The 24,013-nt window shown below is 57.3% G+C and overlaps 1 protein-coding gene across 1 annotated transcript; it reads left to right on the top strand.

Annotated features, from left to right (window-relative positions):
- Window positions 1–9,213: 9,213 nt before the first annotated feature.
- Window positions 9,214–21,367, top strand: etfb (electron transfer flavoprotein subunit beta). Its single transcript, XM_060823065.1, has 7 exons — window positions 9,214–9,324; window positions 10,385–10,543; window positions 12,384–12,542; window positions 17,284–17,346; window positions 18,268–18,426; window positions 19,630–19,811; window positions 21,196–21,367. Exons 1-6 carry the CDS (start codon window positions 9,268–9,270, stop codon window positions 19,798–19,800), a joined length of 768 nt encoding a protein of 255 aa, XP_060679048.1. The 5' UTR covers window positions 9,214–9,267; the 3' UTR covers window positions 19,801–19,811; window positions 21,196–21,367.
- Window positions 21,368–24,013: the final 2,646 nt, after the last annotated feature.

Below are 24,013 nucleotides of genomic sequence, written 5' to 3'. Positions count from 1 at the left end.
GCTTAATTGGAACAGCATTCTCCGATCTCTACATCATGCACAATTAGGTTAGTGCTTCCCAGTTTATTTCCGCATATCTCCCCATGTGACAGTAATAACTGTTTCAGGTCATTTCGATTTTGTTATGGAAGATAACTCAGTAATTTATCCCAATTTTTGACATCTTCCTCATTGTCCAATTGGATTGGAGGAATGTCCAATTCAGAATCCTCTGAACTTTGTTCTTCCATCTGTGCTGTAATCATTAACACCTTCTCTTGCTTTTCTTCCTGATCAAAATACCCTTTGAGCAGCATGTTCACATGACACACTGTGAGATTTCTTCCTGTCTGGAGTCCTTATCAAGTAGTTCACCTCACTCCATTTCCTCTCAATGTGATAAGGTCCACTAAACCTTGCTTTGTGGGTGGCACGGTGGCACAGTGGTTAGCACTGCTGCCTTACAGCGCCAGAGACCCGGGTTCAATTCCCAACTCAGGCGACTGACTGTGTGGAGTTTGCACGTTCTCCCTGTGTCTGCGTGGGTTTCCTCCGGGTGCTCCGGTTTCCTCCCACAGCCCAAAGATGTGCGGGTCAGGTGAATTGGCCAAGCTAAATTGCCCGTAGTGTTAGGTAAGGGGTAAATGTAGGGGTATGGGTGGGTTGCACTTCGGCGGGTCGGTGTGGACTTGTTGGGCCGAAGGGCCTGTTTCCACACTGTAAGTAATCTAATCTAATCTAAAGGCTCATCAGTTACTGGAAGTAACACCAATAACTTATTCCCGATCACAAAATTGTGAACTTGTGATTTCTTATCAGCTTCTTGTTCCATTGTATGCTGTGATACTTTTAAACGTTGTCTAACCAGCTCTCCAGCTCTATGTAATCGTTCGCTAAAATTTGACACACCGTCCAAATGGGTGGTCTCTGCACTCTGACTTATTAAGTTTTCCTTCATCAATTTTAATGGTCCTCTTACTTCATGCCCAAAGATTTATTCAAAACGATTGAATTTGGTCATTTCATTCGATGTATCTCTGAGGGCAAAACGTCCCAATGGAATTCCCTTATCCCAATCACAGCAAGGTTTTGGAGAGAATTGTGAGGGATAAGATTTATAACTATTTGGAAAAGCATAGCGTGTTTAAAGGCAGTCAGCATGGCTTTGTGAGGGGCAGGTCATGCCTCACAAATCTTATTGAGTTCTTTGAGGAGGTGACAAGACAGACCGACCAAGGTCAGGCAGTGGATGGGGTGTATATGGACTCCAGCAAGGCATTTGAGAAAGTTCCCCATGGTAGGCTCATTCATAAAGTCAGGAGGTATGGGATACAGGGAGATTTGGCTATCTGGATTCAGAACTGGTTAGCTGACAGAAGGCAGAGAGTGGTTGTAGATGGAAAGTATTCTACCTGGAGGTCAGTGTTGAGTGGGGTCCCTCAGGGCTCTGTTCTTGGGCCTCTGCTTATCGTAGTTTTTATAAATGACTTGGATGAGGAGGTTGAGGGGTGGGTTAGTAAATTTGCCGATGACACAAAGGTTGGAGGTGTCAGTGATAGTATTGAGGGCTATTGCAGGCTGCAGTGTGACATAGACAGGATGCAGAGCTGGGCTGAGAAATGGCAGATGGAGTTCACCCTGGATAACTCCATTTTGGAAGGTCAAACTTGAATGCTGAATATAGGATTAAAGACAGGATTCTTGGCAGTTTGGAGGAACAGAGGTATCTTGGTGTTCAAGTACATAGATCCCTTAAAGTTGCCACCCAAGTTGATAGGGTTGTGAAGAAAGTAGATGGTGTTTTGGCTTTCATTACCAGGGGGATCGAGTTTAACAGCCGCAAGGTTTTGCTGCAGTTCTATAAGTCCCTGGTGAGATCACACTTGGAATATTGCGTCCAGTTCTGGTTGCCCTACTATAGGAAAGGTACAGAGCCTTTGGAGAGAGGGTGCAAAGAAGGTTTACCAGGATGCTGCCTGGACTGGAGGGCTTGCCTTATGAAGAGAGGTTGACTAAGCTTGGATTTTTCTCTCTGTAGAGGAGGAGGAAGAGAGATGACCTGATCGAGGTGTACAAGGTAATGAGAGGCATGGATAGAATCAATAGACAGAGACTTTCCCCCAGGGCAGGATTGACTGAGACGAGGGGTCATAGTTTGAAGATATTAGGAGGAAGGTATAAAGGAGACATCAGAGGTAGGTTCTTTATGCAGAGAGTTGTGAATGTATGGAATGCGTTGCCGTCGGTGGTGGTGGAAGCAGAGTTGTTGGGGATATTTAAGCGCCTGCTGGACATGCACATGGAGAGCAGTGAGTTGAGGGGTGTGTAGGTTAAGGTATTTTATTTTACGTTAGGATTAATCCTCGGTACAACATCCTAGGCCGAAGGGCCTGTTCTGTGCTGTACTTTTCTATGTTCTACGTTCAATCCTCTGAATAACCCTGACCATTAGCCCCCAACATGGTCTCCAGTGTTTGATGCCATCGCTCTAGTGTTCCCTGTGATTCCGGATGGTACACAATAGATTTGAATTGCTCAATTCCCAATTTATCCATAACCTGTTTGGATCTGAAGTTTGACCCTTGATCTGATTGGATCTCTATTGGCAGTCTTGTAAAAAAAATTAAGTAATTCTTCTCCAGCCCTTCTAGCTGTGATGTTGTGTAATGGGATTGCCTCTGGGAATCTAGTTGACACATCCATTGTTATTATTAAATACTTCTTCCCACTTTTTTATTTGACGTAGGGGACCTTCGCAATCAATCAAAACTCTTGTGAAAGGTTCCTTAAATACTGGTATAGGTATTAAAGGTGCAGGTTTTATTCCTGCCTGATTAGTTGACATATATGACACATCTGGCAAAATTCAACTACATCTTTGCATAGTCCAGGCCAGTAAAAATGTCTTTGTATTTTCCTCACCCCTAAATGACCTCCAAGTGGTAGCTCATGCGCCACTCCCAGCACCTCCTTTCTATACTCGACTGGCAAAACAATTTGATGAATCTCTGCCCATTTCCCATCTGCTTGAATGTGTGAAGGTCTCCATTTTCCTCATCAATTTTGTTAAGTAATAACACACAGGGGTGCATTCACCCTCCTTCTTTGTAAATGCCTTTTGATATAACTGTTTGAACTTATTTTTCTGCTGTAACTCAATCAGTGGGTTAGCACTGCTGCCTCACAGCGCCAGAGACCCAGGCTCAATTCCCGTCTCGGGCGACTGACTGTGTGGAGTTTGCACATTCTCCCTGTGTCTGCGTGAGTTTGCTTCGGTTTCCTCCCACAAACACAAAAATGTGCCGGTTAGGTGAATTGGCCATGCTAAATTGCCCGTAGTGTTAGGAGTAGGGGTCTGGGTGGGTTGCGGGTCGGTGTGGACTTGTTGGGCCGAAGGGCCTGTTTCCACACTGTAGGTCATCTAATCTAATCTAAAAAAAGCTTAGCAGAGCTAAAAATACTTACATGTTTACCGATTCACTGCTGCTCTGTGCCACCTATCTGATCGAAGGAAGTTTCCGATAACGTTCTGTCAGCTTCCTTCCCTGTGTCTTTTGACCCCTCCGACTTCGGATTGTGCCTCAGGGAAAATTTCCAGAGGAACATTCTTTAGTTGCCTGCGCCTCCCCTGGTGTTTCAACCCGAGTAGGCAGCACGCCTCCCGGTGAATCAGCCATATCATTTGCAAGGACAAAGTGTATCCTTGGACCTGAGAGGTTGTCCCAGGACTTTGGGGGAACGTGGAATTGGACTGAACCTGCTAGAACACTGGGAGTCCTGGAGAGAGCAGACATGGAGACCATGTTGCCACTGGTCATAGAGATGTGCAGCACGGAAACAGACCCTTCGGTCCAACCTGTCCATGCTGAATTCCTAGAAGAACACTCTTCACGTCTTCAGTTGCCTGCGTCTCCACCAGCTATTTAGCTACAGTAGGCAGCACGCCTCCCGGTGAATCAGCTATATCATTCGCTGGGACAAATTGTATTCCTGGAGCTGAGAGGTTGTCCAGGACTCCGACCACAAATTCTCCGCACTTCTCTGGAGACTCTAGCCATAACTGAGCACTTTTTGTCCCACCGTGAATCCCTGTTACCCTTTCTGGCAATACCCCCTCAGGAGTGCAGATCTCCTCATCCTTCAGCATTACAGATTGTGAGGAGTCCTGCGTCTCTTAATATTGTGACCTCTTTACCTGCCATTCCTGGCCTACGTGAATAAACTTTACCCTCGCATATATGTCTTTTGATATTCTGTCTCAGGGAGGTGAGGTTGGGGTGCTGATGGGGAAATGTCAGCATGGTGCGAGTGATTATGTTTGAGAGAGAGAGAGAGAGCGCCGCGCCCCCACGCACACTAGGCCGCGCAGCCTGGGTTAAAGGTCGTGTCCGGTGTGCGAGGGAGCCGATAGTGCAGTGAACAGCACCAGGGGCCGCACCCTCTCCTTATCAACTCAACCGGCTGCTCACAAAAGTCACACTCACCCGTGTGTCACACGGTTAGCAACACAACCCGGCAAACGGGAGGAGGCCACTTGCCCCCCACCTCGGGCCTACCCCGTCACTCAGCCTGACCGAGGTTGATCATGTAGCTCGGTTCCCCCCTTCTCACATCCCCCACCCCACCAACACCCCATCCCCTTCCCATCGCTTTAGCCCGAAGAATTAAACCTAAATCCTTCTCGGAAACATTCGATGGTTTGGCCTGAACCACTTTCTGTGACAGAGCCTTCCACAGACTCCCCCCGTTCTCTGAGCGAAGATGACATTTCCCTAGACCGTGACCCCCAAACCCCCTCCCACTCACACCACCCCTCCACACACCCCACTATCCCCACCCCCTATCCCACACACACCCCCACCTTCCACCCACCCACCCACACACCCCACACACACATCCCATCACCCACACACACCCCAACACCCCCAACACCCCCCCACACACACCCCACTACCCCCCCAGACCACAACCCCCACCCCCCCACCCCCACACACCACCCAACCCCATACACCCACCACCCCCCCACACACCCCACCTCCACCCAACCCCCCCCACCCCCCCCACACAAACCCCACCCCACGCCCCCACCACCCCCCACCTGATCCCCACACACCCCACCCCCACCCACCCCCCACTCACCCCCCACCCTCCCCCACACCCCACCCCCACACAGCCACCCCCACGCACCCCCTAGCCATCCCCCACCCTCCCACCCACACCCACCCCACACCCCACCGCCCCCCACCCAATCCCCACACACCCCCCACTCACCCCCCACCCTCCCCCACACCCCACCCCCACACAGCCACCCCCCACACACCCCCTAGCCATCCCCCACGCAGCCACCCCCCACACACCCCCTAGCCATCCCCCACCCCCCCACTCCCCCCTCCCACCCACACCCACCCCACACCCCACCGCCCTCCACCCGATCCCCACCCACCCCCCCACCCTCCCCCACACCCCACCCCCACACAGCCACCCCCCACACACCCCCTAGCCATCCCCCACCCCCCCACTCCCCCCCCTCCCACCCACACCCCCCCCACCCCCCCCCCCAAGGTCGGCCCACCCCCTGGTCATCGGGAACATCCTGCCTGTGTTGACCCTGCCTAGTCCTGTTCGGGTTTTATCAGTTTTAGTGACTTTCCCCTCAGTCTTCCTCCCCTCTCCCACCCCCGGGAATATATTCCTAGCTGACCCAGTCTCCCTTCATCCTGCCATCCCAGGAATGAGCCCTGGGAAACCTGTACTCCCTCCATCACCAGATGATCCCTTCCTCAGATACAGAGACCCCAAACTGCACACACACAATCCTCCAGGGGTGGTCTCCCCACTGCCCTTGTACCATCACACCAAGACATCTCTGCTCCTGTGCTCACTGAGTGGTTGGTGCACTCAATGAAGTTTAGAAGTATGTTGTGGGGGGGGGGGGTTGAATCTGATTGAACCTGACAGAATACTGGGAGTCATAGAGATGTACAGCACGGAAACAGACCCTTCGGCCCAACCCGTCCATGCTGACCCAGATATCCCAACCCAATCTAATCCCACCTGCCAACACCCGGCCCATATCCCTCCAAACCCTTCCTATTCATATACCCATCCAGATGCCTCTTAAATGTTGTAATTGTACCAGCCTCCACCACATCCTCTGGCAGCTCATTCCATACACGTACCACCCTCTGTGTGAAAAAGTTGCCCCTTAGGTCTCTTTTATATCTTTCCCCTCTCACCCTAAACCTATGTCCCTCTAGTTTCCCCGACCCCAGGGGAAAGACTTTGTCTATTTATCCTATCCATGCCCCTCATAATTTTGTAAACCTCTATAAGGTCACCCCTCAGCCTCCGACGCTCCAGGGAAAACAGCCCCAGCCTGTTCAGCCTCTCCCTGTAGCTCAGACCCTCCAACCCTGGCAATGTCCTTGTAAATCTTTTCTGAACCCTTTCGAGTTTCACAACATCTTTCCGATAGGAAGGAGACCAGAATTGCACGCAATATTCCAACAGTGGCCTCACCAATGTCCTGTACAGCCGCAACATGACCTCCCAACTCATCCCTATGCAGGAGGGTGGACAGGGGGCAAAATTCCAACCTGTCAAATCCAGGGGAGGGAAGCCAGCGATTGGGAGTGGAGCCCATGAAGTTGGAGGGCGCAGTGGGAGGTGGGCAGCCTGAGGGAGAGGGTCTGCTGCTATTGTAAATCCCAGCTCGGCCCAACTAGGGTGCTACTACAATGCAATCTGCTCGTTTCTGATGGACAAACATTGGAGGGTGGGGGGGATTTGGGGTGCAACTATAATTGTCCCTGCCCTTCGAAAGGGCAATTGAGGCCTTGTGGAAAGGACAGAGCCTGCCCAGGGCAGTGGGGAGGCCATCCCCCCCACTATCCCCCTTCCCTACTGCTTCAACCCCATCCTCCCCCTCCCCATCCCAATTGCCCCCACCTTTCTTATCTCCCTGCTTTCCCCTCCCATCTTACCCCCTCCAAATACCTTCCCCAACCCCCATTTCCCCCCCACCCCAACCTTCCTGGGGATCTGGCTTTGAGAAACTCCGAGAATTGGAAACGAGAATCCCGTCGGGGTTGACGGATTGACCACCCGCCCCCCCCACTCCTTCTGAGGGGTGTACAGCTGGGACCCTCACCCGGTCCAGGCCCAGGTGAGGTAGGGGGTGAGGGGTTGTTGCTATGGCGATGAGCTCGGTCGCCAGTGGTCGCGATGGTGTCAAGTTTGGGGTGAGGTCCCCATCCCATTCATCCCCTCCCCCCCCGCCCCGCTCCAATTGTCCCCCGGATCCACGGGAAAACGGGATGTGAGAGGAATTCCTCCCGGGAGAAATACCAGGCTGCGCCCACCAAACAGTCTGAGGACAGTCTGGAGAGCGCGAATCGATTAAATTGCCAATAATCAAAAGATAATGATCAATAATCAAAATGAAACTAAGTAAATATAAGATTTGCCATGATAGTACTGAATGGTGGGGCAGGTTAGAGGGGCTGAATGGTCTACCTCTGCTCCTATTGATCTTATGAATGAGTAACTCAACAAACACTAAGAACAAAGAAATAAAAAAATGAACAAAAGAATTAGGCCCGATGCCTGTGTGATGATCTACAGACTCTTACTGAAGGTTGGGGGTGAATTCTGATTTTATTAGTAATTATTAAGAACAGGACAGAAAGTCCGGTGCCTGATGACACTGTGAAACCCATATTAGGCATTAAGGATAGTTTGGAAAATATTAAACGTAAAATTAAACCTGCAGGTTCCCCTCTGAGCCCCTCACCATCCCGACTTGGAAATATATCGGCCGTTCCTTCCTGGGTCCGAATCCAGGAATTCCCTCCCTCAGGGACATTGTGGGTCTACCCACAGCACGTGGACTACAGCGGGTCAAGAAGGCCCCAGCTGAGAGTCCAGGCCCAGAGGGCACCGGTTCAGAATCCAGGGCACCAGTTCAACCACCCTCGGCCCTCTCTCTGTAATGAGAGCAGCCCCATGGTCCTCCAGGACTGTGATAACTTCTCTTTTCACAGTGGGGATGGGCTGCAGTGGGTCAGGAAAGTGGCTCACCCCCCACCTACTCAAGGGGGCAATTGAAAACAGGCAATAAACCCTGGGCCCAGCTGGCGATACTCACACCCCACTTGTCAATGAAACCAAACTGGAAGCAGTAACCTCCAGAACAGTCACGGGGAAAACATTTGAAAATGATGAGCTCTGTCAACTCTTCAGCTTTTACGACTTGACAGATTGGCAGCTGATTTTCATGAACCCTAACCCTAACCCAAACCCATGACTGTTAGCCATTAAATACTCCATGATCCCATTGGATGGCGGAGCACACATGAGGGACTGTACAGCTGGTGTGTGTTCCTATTTGATTAGATTCCCGACAGTGTGGAAACAGGCCCTTCAGCCCAACAAGTCCACACTGACCCTCCAAACAGTCTTATGAGTGAAAAAACTACACTGAATGCTTAAAACAAAACAGGCACATTCCTGATGAAGGGATTATGGTTGAAAGGTCGACTCCCCCACCCCCCCAGCTCCTCAGATGCTGCCTGACCTGCTGTGCTTTTCCAGCAACACACTCTTTGAGTTAGTGCTTAAAACAGAACGTCAATTGGAAAAGCTCAATAGTGGAAGTGCTTGGGTTGGGCCTTCGGTGAAGGTTTGACTGGATTCTGAACATTTTTGGGAGGGGCGTCGTTGTTATTCTGGAGGAGGACTTGCCATGTTCACTGTGCTTTCACTCTGCACGGGCCTGCTGAGTTTCTCCAGCGATTTCTGGTGTCGTGTCGCTTCACGTTTCCCATCTTGAGCGCACATGCCACATTTTCTGTCAGTTCTCAAGAGGGCTCAGTGCACTTGCGAGGTCCATTCTGCCTTCTCTCTGCACAGAGGCTGCCTGACCTGCTGAGTTTCTCCAGCCAGGTCTCTGGTCCTGCTGCAGTTAAATTATTGACCGGTCACTACAATTCACCGTTCCTTCAATATGACCCATTCCCCCTCCCCCCATCAATGCTGACCCGCAGTTTGACCAATGAGGGTGGACAGATGCAATTCCCAAACAGAGAGTCTTCCCTGTCCTTGGTGTTGTACGGGGGGGGGAACGGTAGAGCAGCGGTCGCGGCGCTCCACCCGGACGGCTGAGGGAGGACGGACTCAATCACAGTCGGAAAGGGCTGGAGTGCGGGGCGGAAGTGGGTGCGGGGAGCGGGGCGGAAGTGGGTCCGCCGGCCTCAGGGTTCCGCCGGGAGCAGGGTCAGCTGGAAGGCCATGACGGTCACGAGGATCCTGGTGGGAGTCAAGAGGGTGATCGACTACGCGGTGAAGGTACCCGCGACAGTGCGGCACCCCCCCCCCCCCCCCCGGTACCGACCCTCCCACAGTGCCCACTCCCTCAGCACTGACCCTCCGACAGTGCGGCGCTCCCTCAGCACTGACCCTCCGACAGTGCCCACTCCCTCAGCACTGACCCTCCGACAGTGCCCACTCCCTCAGCACTGACCCTCCGACAGTGCGGCACTCCCCCAGCACTGACCCTCCGACAGTGCCCACTCCCTCAGCACTGACCCTCCGACAGTGCGGCACTCCCTCAGCACTGACCCTCCGACAGTGCGGCACTCCCCCAGCACTGACCCTCCGACAGTGCCCACTCCCTCAGCACTGACCCTCCGACAGTGCCCACTCCCTCAGCACTGACCCTCCGACAGTGCGGCGCTCCCTCAGCACTGACCCTCCGACAGTGCCCACTCCCTCAGCACTGACCCTCCGACAGTGCCCACTCCCTCAGCACTGACCCTCCGACAGTGCGGCGCTCCCTCAGCACTGACCCTCCGACAGTGCGGCACTCCCTCAGCACTGACCCTCCGACAGTGCGGCACTCCCCCAGCACTGACCCTCCGACAGTGCCCACTCCCTCAGCACTGACCCTCCGACAGTGCGGCGCTCCCTCAGCACTGACCCTCCGACAGTGCCCACTCCCTCAGCACTGACCCTCCGACAGTGCGGCACTCCCTCAGCACTGACCCTCCGACAGTGCGGCACTCCCTCAGCACTGACCCTCCGACAGTGCGGCACTCCCTCAGCACTGACCCTCCGACAGTGCGGCACTCCCCCAGCACTGACCCTCCGACAGTGCCCACTCCCTCAGCACTGACCCTCCGACAGTGCGGCGCTCCCTCAACACTGACCCTCCGACAGTGCGGCATTCCCTCAGCACTGACCCTCCGACAGTGCGGCGCTCCCTCAGCACTGACCCTCCGACAGTGCGGCACTCCCTCAGCACTGACCCCCCGACAGTGCGGCGCTCCCCCAGGGTTGGGTGAGTGGGTCTGGTGTGTGGTTTTCCGTGCCGGGTTGTGTTCCTGACCCTGTGTGTGTGTGTGCCCAGATCCGGGTGAAGCCGGACCGCACTGGGGTGGTCACCGATGGGGTGAAACATTCCATGAACCCTTTCTGCGAGATCGCCGTGGAGGAGGCTGTGAGGCTGAAGGAGAAGAAGCTGGCCCAGGAGGTGATCGCGGTCAGCTGTGGGCCCCAGCAGTGTCAGGTCAGTGCTCCGGCTTCACACACACACAGGCCACTCGGCCCACCATCTGCACTCCTACCCACGCTGCTCACTCTCCACCCCATCTCTGCATAGAGTCATAGAGATGTACAGCAGGGAGACAGACCCTTCGGTCCAACCCGTCCATGCCGACCCAATATCCCAACCCAATCTAGTCCCACCTGCCAGCACCCGGCCCATATCCCTCCAAACCCTTCCTATTCATATACCCATCCAGATGCCTCTTAAATGTTGTAATTGTACCAGCCTCCACCACATCCTCTGGCAGCTCATTCCATACACGTACCACCCTCCGCGTGAAAAAGTTGCCCTTTAGGTCCCTTTTATATCTTTCCCCTCTCACCCTAAACCTATGCCCCTCTAGTTCTGGACTCCCCCACCCCAGGGAAAAGACTTTGTCTATTTATCCTATCCATGCCCCTCATAATTTTGTAAATCTCTATAAGAGGATTCAGTACAAGATTCCCACCCACTCCCTGTGGGAGTCAGTCCCATATTTCCGCCATCTCCCCCCACTCCCTGTGGCAATGAGTCTCACATTCCTGCCCCCCTCCCTGTTCGAGTCAGTCCCACATTCCCCCCCCTACCTTCTCCCCCCCCCCCCCCCCCTCCCTGTAGGAGTGAGTCCCACATTTCCCCCCCCTGCCACACTCCCTGTGGGAGTCAGTCCCACATCCCCCCCCCCCCCCAACTCCCTGTCAGTTTGAGTGGGTTTATTGAGGACTGTCCCGTGTTGAGGGGCCCCTCGTTCTGGTCTGTCCCTCAACAGCATTGACTCGACCCAGTATAATCCCGAGTGGGGGGTGACCTGCAATGTTAACAGTGTCATATCGATGTTGGCTAACACTGGGGAATGATGGGACACTTTGTCAGGAAGCTGTGTCCCCAGCTCAGGCAGTAGCTGGTGCCCTGTCCCTGCTCCCTCTGTCTAGTCCAGTTGAAGCCAGTGTGTACTGTTTACACTGGGTCAATTATTCACCAGGATTGACCGAGTCCAGGAGACTCCCTCCTGCCAGGGTCAGGGATGGTCACTGCTGGGAAGCAGCGGGTCACTCTGACTGTTCAGGGCTCCAGGGCACTTGGTCCTGGATCGAACCGGATCAGGAGAGCAATCCCTCCCCCTTCCCCCCCCCACCCAGTGACGGGATTCCCCCAGCTCCCCCTGGTACTCTCTCGGAGCACCGTGTGGATCCCTGAGCTGTGCAATTCTGTGTCTGTGTCTGTGTGTGTCTGTGTGTGTGTGTGTGTGTCTGTGTCGCTCTGGCTGTGTGTGTCTCTCTGGCTGTGGTGATGATAACCAGGGTGAAGCTGTCATTGTTGGTCCTCAGAGAGTTCGGAAAGACAGACCTTGCGAAATGTCTGGCTTTATACACTTGAACAAGTTTTTAAGTGATAAAAACCCCTTGCCCAATGAGAGGGGAGTGGCCCCTTCTCCCAGCTCAGCTTCTCTCGGGCTGCATTTGGATTGGTTTTAGCCGAGAGTGTGTTGCTGGAAAAGCACAGCAGGTCAGGCAGCTTCCGAGGGGCAGGGGAATCGACGTTTCATCAGGAAATCCCGAAACGTTGACTCTCCTGCCCCTCGGATGCTGTCTGAGCTGCTGTGCTCTTCCAGCACCACACCAGCGACTCGGATCTCCAGCATCTGCAGTCCCTCACTGTCTCCTTGGTTTGGTTTTCATCAGCAGGCGGGTTTTTGTGGTTTCTGGTGAAAAGTGCAGCTCCATATTGTGTTCTTTCTCTCTCTCTCTCTCTCTCTGTCTCTGTCTGTCTCTCTCTCTCTCTCTGTCTGTCTCTCTCTCTCTCTCTCTCTCTCTCTCTGCAGGAGACGATCCGGACGGCTCTGGCCATGGGTGCTGACCGAGGGATCCACGTGGCAGTCACGGGGAAAGACTATGAGGCTCTGGGTCCTCTGCAGGTCTCCAAGATCCTGGCTGCTATCGCCAAGCAACAGAAGGTGGATCTCATTCTCCTGGGCAAGCAGGTGAGGCCACTCCTGGAGATGGGCACAGGCTGGGCATTGCAACTGGCACATGGACCACCAGTCACCCACCCATTCCGGCATCGCAGTCTGCTGGTACTCACCGCGCTGCCAAACCTGCTGGGAAAATGCAGCCCCCGCTGGATTGGCCACACAGCCACAAATATTCCCTCCCTCCCCCCACCAACGCTCAGTAACAGCAGTGTATACCATCCCCTCCCTCCCCACCCACCCCCCCTCAGTAACAGCAGTGTGTACCATCCCCTCCCTCCCCACCCACCAACGCTCAGTAACAGCAGTGTGCACCATCCCCTCCCTCCCCACCCACCAACGCTCAGTAACAGCAGTGTGTACCATCCCCTCCCTCCCCCACCCACCCCTCAGTAACAGCAGTGTGTACCATCCCCCCCCTCCCCCCACCCCCCCTCAGTAACAGCAGTGTGTACCATCCCCTCCCTCCCCCACCCCCTCAGTAACAGCAGTGTGCACAATCCTCCTCCCTCCCCCCACGCCCCCCTCAGTAACAGCAGTGTGTACCATCCCCTCCCTCCCCCCACCCCCCCTCAGTAACAGCAGTGTGTACCATCCCCTCCCTCTCCCCACCCCCCCCTCAGTAACAGCAGTGTGTACCATCCCCTCCCTCTCCCCACCCCCCCCCAGTAACAGCAGTGTGTACCCTCCCCTCCCTCCCCCTCACCTCCCTCAGTAACAGCAGTGTGTACCCTCCCCCCCTCAGTAACAGCAGTGTGTACCATCCCCTCCCTCCCCCACCCCCCCCTCAGTAACAGCAGTGTGTACCATCCCCTCCCCCCCACACCCCCCCTCAGTAGCAGCAGTGTGTACCATCTCCTCCCTCCCCCCACCCCCCCTCAGTAACAGCAGTGTGTACCATCCCCTCCCTCCACCCACCCCCTCAGTAACAGCAGTGTGTACCACCCCCTCCCCCCCACCCCCCTCAGTTACAGCAGTGTGTACCATCCCCTCCCTCCCCCCACCCCCCTCAGTTACAGCAGTGTGTACCATCCCCTCCCTCCCCCCACCCCCTCAGTAACAGCAGTGTGTACCATCCCCTCCCTCCCCCCACCCCCCCCTCAGTAACGGCAGTGTGTACCATCTCCTCCCTCCCCCCACCCCCCTCAGTAACAGCAGTGTGTACCATCCCCTCCCCCCCCAGTAACAGCAGTGTGTACCATCCCCTCCCTCCCCACCCCTCCTCAGTAACAGCAGTGTGTACCACCCCCTCCCTCCCCCCACCCCCCCCTCAGTAACAGCAGTGTGTATCATCCCCTCCCTCCCCTCCACCCCCCCCTCAGTAACAGCAGTGTGTACCATCCCCTCCCTCCCCCACCCCCCCCCAGTAACAGCAGTGTGTACCATCCCCTCCCTCCCCCACCCCCCCCAGTAACAATAGTGCGTACCATCCCCTCCCTCTCCCCACCCCCCCTCAGTAACAGCAGTGTGTACCATCCCCCCCCCACCCCCCCACCCCCCCTCAGTAACAGCAGTGTGTACCATCCCCTCCCTCCCCCCACCCCCCACCCCCCTCAGTAACAGCAGTGTGTACCGTCCTCTCCCTGCCCCCACCCCCCCCCCTCAGTAACAGCAGTGTGTACCATCCCCTCCCACCCACCCTCCCTCAGTAGCAGCAGTGTGTACCATCTCCTCCCTCTCCCCACCCCCCCCTCAGTAACGGCAGTGTGTACCATCCCCTCCCACCTCCCACCCCCACCCCCCTCAGTAACAGCAGTGTGTACCATCCCCTCCCTCCCCCACCCCCCTCAGTAACGGCAGTGTGTACCATCCCCTCCCTCCCCCACCCCCCCTCAGTAACAGCAGTGTGTACCATCCCCTCCCTCCCCCCACCCCCCCCCTCAGTAACAGCAGTGTGTACCATCCCCTCCCTCCCCCCACCCCCCCTCAGTAACAGCAGTGTGTACCATCCCCTCCCTCCCCCCCACCCCCCCTCAGTAACAGCAGTGTGTACCATCCCCTCCCTCCCCCCACCCCCCCTCAGTAACAGCAGTGTGTACCATCCCCTCCCTCCCCCCCACCCCCCCTCAGTAACAGCAGTGTGTACCATCCCCTCCCTCCCCCCACCCCCCTCAGTAACAGCAGTGTGTACCATCCCCTCCCTCCCCCCCCACCCCCCCCTCAGTAACAGCAGTGTGTACCATCCCCTCCCTCCCCCCACCCCCCCTCAGTAACAGCAGTGTGTACCATCCCCTCCCTCCCCCCCACCCCCCCTCAGTAACAGCAGTGTGTACCATCCCCTCCCTCCCCCCACCCCCCTCAGTAACAGCAGTGTGTACCATCCCCTCCCTCCCCCCACCCCCCCTCAGTAACAGCAGTGTGTACCATCCCCTCCCTCCTCAGTAACAGCAGTGTGTACCAGCTACAAGACCCACTGCAGAAACTCACCAAAGACCCTCAGGCAGCACCTTCCAAACCCACGGCCACTTCCATCTGGAAGGACAAGGGGCAGCAGGTACACAGGAACACCACCCCCCTGCAAGTTCCCCTCCCCTCACCATCCCGACTGGGAAATATATTGACGTTCCTTCCTGGGTCAGAATCCTGGAATTCCCTCCCTCAGGGGCATTGTGGGTCTACCCACAGCACATGGACTGCAGCGGGTCAAGGAGGCAGCTCACCCCCACCTTCTCAAGGCCGGGGGGGCAGTACGCAGTCAGAGAGAGGAATGGATTCCTGATGGGAATAATTTGGGAGCACCCACCTTTACAACCCTGCACTCTTTTTCTCGTCGGTGAAAGAATCTCTTGCCACGGCAGTTCCGAGTCCTTAACTCCACGTGGCTCAGTGGGGAACACTGGTGTGTCCCAGCACCAGGGTCCCTGGTTCGATCCCAGCCTCGGGGCGACTGTCTGTGTGGAGTTTACACATCCTCCCCGTGTCTGCGTGGGTTTCCTCCCACGCTCCACAGATGTGCAGGTCAGGGTGGATTGGCCACGCTCAATTACCCATCGAGGCAGCGGCATTAGTCCGAGGGAAACGGGTCTGGGTGGGCTACTCTTCCACGGGTCAGTATGGACGTGGGCCGAAGGGCCTGTTTCCACACTACAGGGAATCTCCTCATCAGAATCTCACCATCAACACTGTTCCACCTCCCCCTGACGGGGAGGGATTGTGTCCTGAGCAAGTGTTGACCAGGTGGGGACCGTACCCACCGGAGGGTGGAACAAATGGAACTGGTCTGCCTGAAGCAAGCCGGATCTCCCATGGGCTCGACGTTCGGAACGGAGAGCTCTCCTCCTGAGAAACTCCAGGCACAGCCTCGGAATAAAGGGACCACGTTGAAGCTCCCATCAGGAGATCTGAGGGTGGGGACCCTCTCTCTCTGAGGGTGGGGACCCTCTCTCTCTGAGGGTGGAGCCACTGTCTCTGAGGATCCTCTCTCTGAGGGTTGGGCCCCTTTGTCTGAGGGTGGGGACCCTCTCTCTGAGGACCCTCTCTGTGTGGGTAGGGACCCTCTCTCTGAGGACACTCTCTCTCTGAGGGTGGGGACCCTCTCTCTGAGGGCCCTCTCTCTGAGGACCCTCTCTGTGTGGGTAGGGACCCTCTCTCTGAGGACACTCTCTCTCTGAGGGTGGGGACCCTCTCTCTGAGGACCCTCTCTGTGTGGGTAGGGACCCTCTCTCTGAGGACACTCTCTCTCTGAGGGTGGGGACCCTCTCTCTGAGGGCCCTCTCTCTGAGGACCCTCTCTGTGTGGGTAGGGACCCTCTCTCTGAGGACACTCTCTCTCTGAGGGTGGGGACCCTCTCTCTGAGGACCCTCTCTGTGTGGGTAGGGACCCTCTCTCTGAGGACCCTCTCTGTGTGGGTAGGGACCCTCTCTCTGAGGACCCTCTCTGTGTGGGTAGGGACCCCCTCTCTCTGAGGGCGGGGCCCCCTCTCTCTGAGGACCCTCTCTGTGTGGGTAGGGACCCCCTCTCTCTGAGGGTGGGGACCCTCTCTCTGAGGACCCTCTCTGTGTGGGTAGGGACCCTCTCTCTGAGGACACTCTCTCTCTGAGGGTGGGGACCCTCTCTCTGAGGACCCTCTCTCTGAGGACCCTCTCTGTGTGGGTAGGGACCCCCTCTCTCTGAGGGCGGGGCCCCCTCTCTCTGAGGACCCTCTCTGTGTGGGTAGGGACCCTCTCTCTGAGGACCCTCTCTGTGTGGGTAGGGACCCCCTCTCTCTGAGGGTGGGGCCCCCGTAGATGTTGTCAAGGCTGCGATGGATCAGGGAGGTGGACCGGAGTAATGTGGGAGCAGCCATGATCCTGTGGAACAGCCCGGGGTGGGGGGCTGAATGGCGTCCTGCTGTCCCTGTCACTCCACGTCGCACTGTCAGGGTGACTCTTGTTGTTTCATTCATTGGTCCTGAGTCACGGGGGAACATGCCCTGAGGGGGGAGTGGGAGGGAGGGGGGGGTGGGGCGACAGATTCAGGATTGAATTCCCAATCCCAGCCCCAGTGGGATTTCAATCCGGAACTGGTAGCCGGTCTCGGTCACGTCCATCAGGGAAGGGGATGGGCCCTGCCGTCTCATTGTCAGGCCTAGGCCTACAGGTGACCCCTGAGCCACAGCTGGGCCCAGCCACGAGCGGCTGGGGGGGTATGTTGGGACAGGCCGTACACATCGATGACACCACCAGGTCCCCAGTCCATGTGGCGCTCTGCTGAACTGGGGTAGACTGGCCGTCACTGACCAAGTGGTCACCTTCTCCTCTCTCTGGTCCTACAGGCGATCGATGGGGACTGGAATCAAACTGGACAGATGACCGCTGCCCTGCTGGACTGGCCACAGGTACGGACCCCAAACCCACCCCGGCTTCGGAAGTCTGACCTCAACTCAGGTCCGGTATCGGCTCAGAGATGCTGTGTCGATCACCCAGCCCTCCCCATCACACCTCCCTCCCTCTCCTCGGCTTTTCTCTTACATCTCTCCCACTCTCCCCTCCTCTACATGTGTGTCGGAGGGTCGGCGCTGAGGGAGTGGGCACTGTCGGGGGGTCGGTGCTGAGGGAGTGGGCACTGTCGGGGGGTCGGTGCTGAGGGAGTGGGCACTGTCGGAGGGTCAGTGCTGAGGGAGTGGGCACTGTCGGAGGGTCGGTGCTGAGGGAGTGGGCACTGTCGGAGGGTCGGCGCTGAGGGAGTGGGCACTGTCGGAGGGTCAGCGCTGAGGGAGTGGGCACTGTCGGGGATCGGTGCTGAGGGAGTGGGCACTGTCGGAGGGTCAGTGCTGAGGGAGTGGGCACTGTCGGAGGGTCAGTGCTGAGGGTGTGGGCACTGTCGGAGGGTCGGTGCTGAGGGAGTGCCGCACTGTCGGAGGGTCAGTGCTGAGGGAGTGGGCACTGTCGGAGGGTCGGTGCTGAGGGAGTGGACACTGTCGGAGGGTCAGTGCTGAGGGAGTGGGCACTGTCGGAGGGTCGGTGCTGAGGGAGTGGGCACTGTCGGAGGGTCAGTGCTGAGGGAGTGGGCACTGTCGGAGGGTCGGTGCTGAGGGAGTGGGCACTGTCGGAGGGTCAGTGCTGAGGGGGAGATTTATTCCTGAGGGAGTGCAGAGGTGTTTGACAGGGCGGGCTGCCTGGTCCTGTCCCTCACTGGGGAGCTGGGTCAGTCTCCGTGTCAGTGAGCAGTGGGTGCCTGACTCTGTGGGAGGGGAGTGTCATGGATTGATCCGGAGTTCTGTTCCATGTGGGTCACCGCTCTCCCATTCCTGCTCCAGGGCACCTTTGCTTCGGAGGTGAAGGTGGAGGATAAGAAGTTGTGTGTGACCCGTGAAGTGGATGGTGGTTTGGAAACGGTTTCCCTCACGTTGCCAGCCATTGTCACCGCGGACCTGCGCCTGAATGAGCCGCGATATGCCACTCTGCCCAACATCATGGTGAGTATCCGCGCCCCCCCCTCCCCAACGTTACTGACCCACAGTGCTGAGGGAGCGCCGCACTGTCGGAGGGTCAGTGCTGAGGGAGCGCCGCACTGTCGGAGGGTCAGCGCTGAGGGAGTGGGCACTGTCGGAGGGTCAGTGCTGAGGGGGCGCCGCACTGTCGGAGGGTCAGTGCTGAGGGAGTGGGCACTGTCGGAGGGTCAGTGCTGAGGGAGTGCCGCACTGTCGGAGGGTCAGTGCTGAGGGAGTGGGCACTGTCGGAGGGTCAGTGCTGAGGGAGCGCCACGCTGTCGGCGGGTCAGCACCGAGGGAGCGCCGCGCTGCGGGAGGGTCGGCGCCGAGGGAGCGCCGCGCTGCGGGAGGGTCGGTGCCGAGGGAGCGCCGCGCTGCGGGAGGGTCGGCGCCGAGGGAGCGCCGCGCTGCGGGAGGGTCGGCGCCGAGGGAGCGCCGCGCTGCGGGAGGGTCGGCGCCGAGGGAGCGCCGCGCTGCGGGAGGGTCGGCGCCGAGGGAGCGCCGCGCTGCGGGAGGGTCGGCGCCGAGGGAGCGCCGCGCTGCGGGAGGGTCGGCGCCGAGGGAGCGCCGCGCTGCGGGAGGGTCGGCGCCGAGGGAGCGCCGCGCTGCGGGAGGGTCGGCGCCGAGGGAGCGCCGCGCTGCGGGAGGGTCGGCGCCGAGGGAGCGCCGCGCTGCGGGAGGGTCGGCGCCGAGGGAGCGCCGCGCTGCGGGAGGGTCGGCGCCGAGGGAGCGCCGCGCTGCGGGAGGGTCGGCGCCGAGGGAGCGCCGCGCTGCGGGAGGGTCGGCGCCGAGGGAGAGCTGTCGTGTTGATGGTTCCTCACTGTGATAAATAAATGTGATCAGATTCTGCAGAAACTGAAGCCTCCCATTATCTCTGTCTGTATCCTCCACCCACCCTGTCCCCTTGGCCCCCACCTCCTCCCTCTGTCCCACCTCTCTGTCTGTGTCCCTGTTTCCTGTCCCCCCCCCCCCCCTCCCCCAACCTCCCCATTCTCCCTCCCACCCCTCTATCTCTCTCTGTCTCCCTCCCTTCATCTCTCTCCCCTCTGTCTCCTCCCCCGTTCTGTCTCTCTCTCCCCTGCCTGCCGCTCCCCCCCGTCCCGTTTGTGCCTGACCCTGACCCCTTGCCGCCCGGCCCTCCCTCTGGGACCTGTGGGGTTTCCCCGCGTGCCCCTGCCCCTCCCCCAGAAAGCCAAGAAGAAGCGGATTGAGCAGGTGACGGTGGAGGAGCTGGGGGTGGATGTCAGGAGTAAGCTGCAGACCGTCAGCGTGGAGGAGCCTCCCCACCGCACCGCGGGGGTCCGAGTGGAGAACGCCGAGCAGCTCGTGGCTCAACTGCGCGAAATCGGCCGCATCTGACCCCAGCCCAGGTCAGTCCGGGGGGTGGGATAGCACCAGGTGGCCATTCTCCACTCCCCACCACGCTGAGGGCTCGGCTTGTGGGTCTCTGCATAACATCAAGGCAGTTTACACAGGAACACGAGGCCATTCAGCCCCTCCTCCTCCAGCCTGTTACACAGGAACATGAGGCCACTCAGCCCCTCCTCCTCCAGCCTGTTACACAGGAACAGGAGGCCACTCAGCCCCTCCTCCTCCAGCCTGTTACACAGGAACAGGAGGCCACTCAGCCCCTCCTCCTCCAGCCTGTTACACAGGAACAGCCGAGAATCCGGTCAAACTGGGAGGGGTGGTGTGCGGATTCCCCCTGAGGCTGGCCTGTGTTGTGAGGGTAACAGCTCCCGATCACACCGGCCTGTCTGTGGGGGGAGGACCTGTTCTCCAACCCCGGGCCAGCCCCCCCGCGGCCTGGGAATGGACCATTCCGCCCCCCTGTTATGGACGGGCGACCCTCCCTCCACCTGAGGCAACCCGTTCCCACTCTCGATCCGAACAAACCCTTTCAGCAGCTTCAAGCATTTCATTCCATCGTCCTCCAGCTCCAGGAGCTGTACAGGGAGCTTTCCTCTGTCTCTAACCCCGTGCTGTCCCTGTCCTGGGAGTGTTTGATGAGGGACAGTGTAGAGGGTGCTTTACTCTGTATCTAACCCTGTGCTGTTCCTGTCCCTGTCCCTGGGAGGGTTTGATGAGGGACAGTGTAGAGGGTGCTTTACTCTGTCTCTAACCCCGTGCTGTTCCTGTCCCTGTCCTGGGAGTGTTTGATGAGGGACAGTGTAGAGGGAGCTTTACTCTGTATCTAACCCCGTGCTGTCCCTGTCCCTGTCCCTGGGAGGGTTTGACGGGAACAGTGTAGAGGGAGCTTTACTCTGTATGTAACCCCGTGCTGTCCCTGTCCCTGGGGTGTTTGATGGGGGACAGTGTAGAGGGAGCTTTACTCTGTATGTAACCTCGTGCTGTCCCTGTCCTGGGAGTGTTTGATGGGGGACAGTGTAGAGGGAGCTTTACTCTGTATCTAACCCCGTGTTGTTCCTGTCCCTGGGGGTGTTTGATGGGGGACAGTGTAGAGGGAGCTTTACTCTGTATGTAACCCCGTGCTGTCCCTGTCCCTGGGGTGTTTGATGGGGGACAGTGTAGAGGGAGCTTTACTCTGTATCTAACCCCGTGCTGTCCCTGTCCCTGGGGGTGTTTGATGGGGGACAGTGTAGAGGGAGCTTTACTCTGTATGTAACCCCGTGCTGTCCCTGTCCCTGGGGGTGTTTGATGGGGTGCTGTGTGCAGCACTCTGTCTCTGTGACAGTGAGGTGGATGGAGTTTCTCACTGACTCCCCATTAATTGGTTCTGTCTCTCTCTCTCAGGGTTACCCATTGCCGGGAGGCTCTATAATCCTCTGCCCCGGGTGCTGTCTCTCGAGTGGCTGTTGTGTTTGAGAGACTGTTACCCAACACCAGACTGCCTTTCAGAGCCGCCTCTTCATTGTTTCTGAACAGAACATTATCAGAGCAGGTTAATAAATAGATTCGATGATAACATCGACATTGCAGAAGCTGTCTGTGTGAGAGTGTGCGCCCGCCTGTGTCTGTGTGAGAGTGTGCGCGCGGGCCTGTGTCTGTGTGAGAGTGTGCGCGCGGGCCTGTGTCTGTGTGAGAGTGTGCGCCCGCCTGTGTCTGTGTGAGAGTGTGCGCGCGGGCCTGTGTCTGTGTGAGAGTGTGCGCCCGCCTGTGTCTGTGTGAGAGTGTGCGCCCGCCTGTGTCTGTGTGAGAGTGTGCGCGCGGGCCTGTGTCTGTGTGAGAGTGTGCGCCCGCCTGTGTCTGTGTGAGTGTGTGCGCCCGCCTGTGTCTGTGTGAGTGTGTGCGCCCGCCTGTGTCTGTGTGAGAGTGTGCGCCCGCCTGTGTCTGTGTGAGAGTGTGCGCCCGGGTAAGAGTGCAGGCACCTGTGTTTGTGTTCACCTGTCTGTCTGTCCACACTCACCTGTTGCTGTGTGTGTGTGAGAGAGAGTGCCTGTCCGTGCATGCCTGTACCTGTGTGTGTGTCTGCCCTGTGAAACAATGCCACAGCCGTTGTGCTGGGTTCACCCTTCTACGGTTCCTCCTAAAACAAGAGAGAGTCATTTTCCAACCGAAACAGGCCATTCGGTCCGTCTGCTTGGGTCAGTGTTCCTGCTGCACCCCTGCCTCCTTCCACAATCTCTCATCATCTACGTTTATCCAGTTTCCCCGCACTTTTGTATATGGATCCGTTCTCCATTCCCTGTGGGAGCGAGACCCCCGACCCCACGTCCCCTCCCGCCCCCACACCCCACATCCAGTCGCCCCCTTGACCCCCCCACAACCCTTGCCCCACACCCCCTCGACCCCACGCCCCCGCACCCACCTCCGTCTCCCCCTCCCGAATCCCCCATCGAAAACCCTCGATCCGGTGCCATCTCTTTATCGCGATGAGCCGACCCGTGAGATTCCGGAACGGGAACGTCGCTGGCGTGTGTCTGTTTTGTTTTCCCGCACCGTCTCTTGTACAAGCCGCGAGAGAGAGCCCCCCCCAGAGAATCTGGGTTGTTATCCCGTGGTGGGATCGTGCTGTGCGAGAACTGGCCGAGTGGCCTTCACAGCAGGGAGCAGGTTCAGGGCCCAGTGTGTGGACACACTTGCCCTCGCCTCAGCCCTCCGGAGACACTGTGTCGGGGCTCGCGCGGCTGTTTGGCTGCTGGGGTGTCGGTCAGGATCGGATAATGTCCGTGCGGGAGTTGAGGGGGAACGCCGCAGCTTCCTGTGTGAGGCTGCGTTTGTCAGGGAGCTAACTGTGATAGGGAGCTTCATCGGGGTCAGGGTGAGGACTCTGCCGATGCTGAAGGTCAGAGTGATGCTGGAAAAGCACAGCAGGTCAGGCAGCAGCCGAGGGGCAGGAGAGTTGGTGTTTCGGGCATAAGTCTCATGCCTGATTACGCCTGAAATGCCAGCACCACGCTCTCGATAACGACCTTGATCAGTACAGGAGCTGGGAGGTCATGTTGCGGCTGTACAGGACATTGGTTGGGCCACTGTTGGAATATTGTGTGCAATTCTGGTCTCCTTCCTATCGGAAAGATGTTGTGAAACTTGAAAGGGTTCAGAAAAGATTTACAAGGATGTTGCCAGGGTTGGAGGATCTGAGCTACAGGGAGAGGCTGAACAGGCCGGGGCTGTTTTCCCTGGAGCGTCGGAGGCTGAGGGGTAACCTTCTAGAGGTTTACAAAATCATGAGGGGCTTGGATAGGGTAAATAGGCAAAGTCTTTTCCCTGGGGTGGGGAAACTAGAGGGGCATAGGTTTAGGGTGAGAGGGGAAAGATATAAAAGGTAACTAAGGGGCAACTTTTTCACACAGAGGGTGGTACGTGTATGGAATGAGCTGCCAGAGGATGTGGTGGAGGCTGGTACAATTACAGCATTTAAGAGGCATTTGGATGGGTATATGAATAGGAAGGGTTTGGAGGGATATGGGCCGGGTGCTGGCAGGTGGGACTAGATTGGGTTGGGATATCTGGTCGGCATGGACGGGTTGGACCGAAGGGTCTGTCTCCACATTGTGCTGGGAATATCCGGCTCCCTCCAGTCCCTGTTGGATCGCCATCGGTCCGGCAGAGTGTCTGAGGAAGACCCGGGAATATTGGAGAGTGGGTTTTCCAAACCTGAGAGTCTGACCTCCCTGTCAGCAGAGAGTGCCTTCGGTCACTGACCCCCACGTTAACACCTCAGCGTCTCAACACAACACAGCTTCACAAATGCTCTCTGACCTCCTGCACTTGGCTAGAATCTGGGGGAGGGTCAGGGGTCAGAATCCCAACAGGAACCATCCGGGCCACCACCAGGTCTTTGACCCAGACCTCTAACCTTTGACCCAGACCTCTAACCTTTGACCCTGACGTCTAACCTATGACCCTGACGTCTAACACCTGACCCAGATGTCTAACCTTTGACCCTGACATCTAAAACCTGACCCAGATGTCTAATCCTTGACCCTGACATCTAAAACCTGACCCAGACGTCTAACCCTTGACCCTGACATCTAAAACCTGACCCAGATGTCTAACCCTTGACCCTGACATCTAAAACCTGACCCAGATGTCTAACCTTTGACCCTGACATCTAAAACCTGACCCAGATGTCTAACCCTTGACCCTGACATCTAAAACCTGACCC

The sequence above is a fragment of the Hemiscyllium ocellatum genome, unplaced genomic scaffold (genome assembly GCF_020745735.1).
Source record: "Hemiscyllium ocellatum isolate sHemOce1 unplaced genomic scaffold, sHemOce1.pat.X.cur. scaffold_3218_pat_ctg1, whole genome shotgun sequence".
Classification (NCBI taxonomy): domain Eukaryota; kingdom Metazoa; phylum Chordata; class Chondrichthyes; order Orectolobiformes; family Hemiscylliidae; genus Hemiscyllium; species Hemiscyllium ocellatum.
This window is presented reverse-complemented; position numbering and strand designations above follow the sequence as displayed.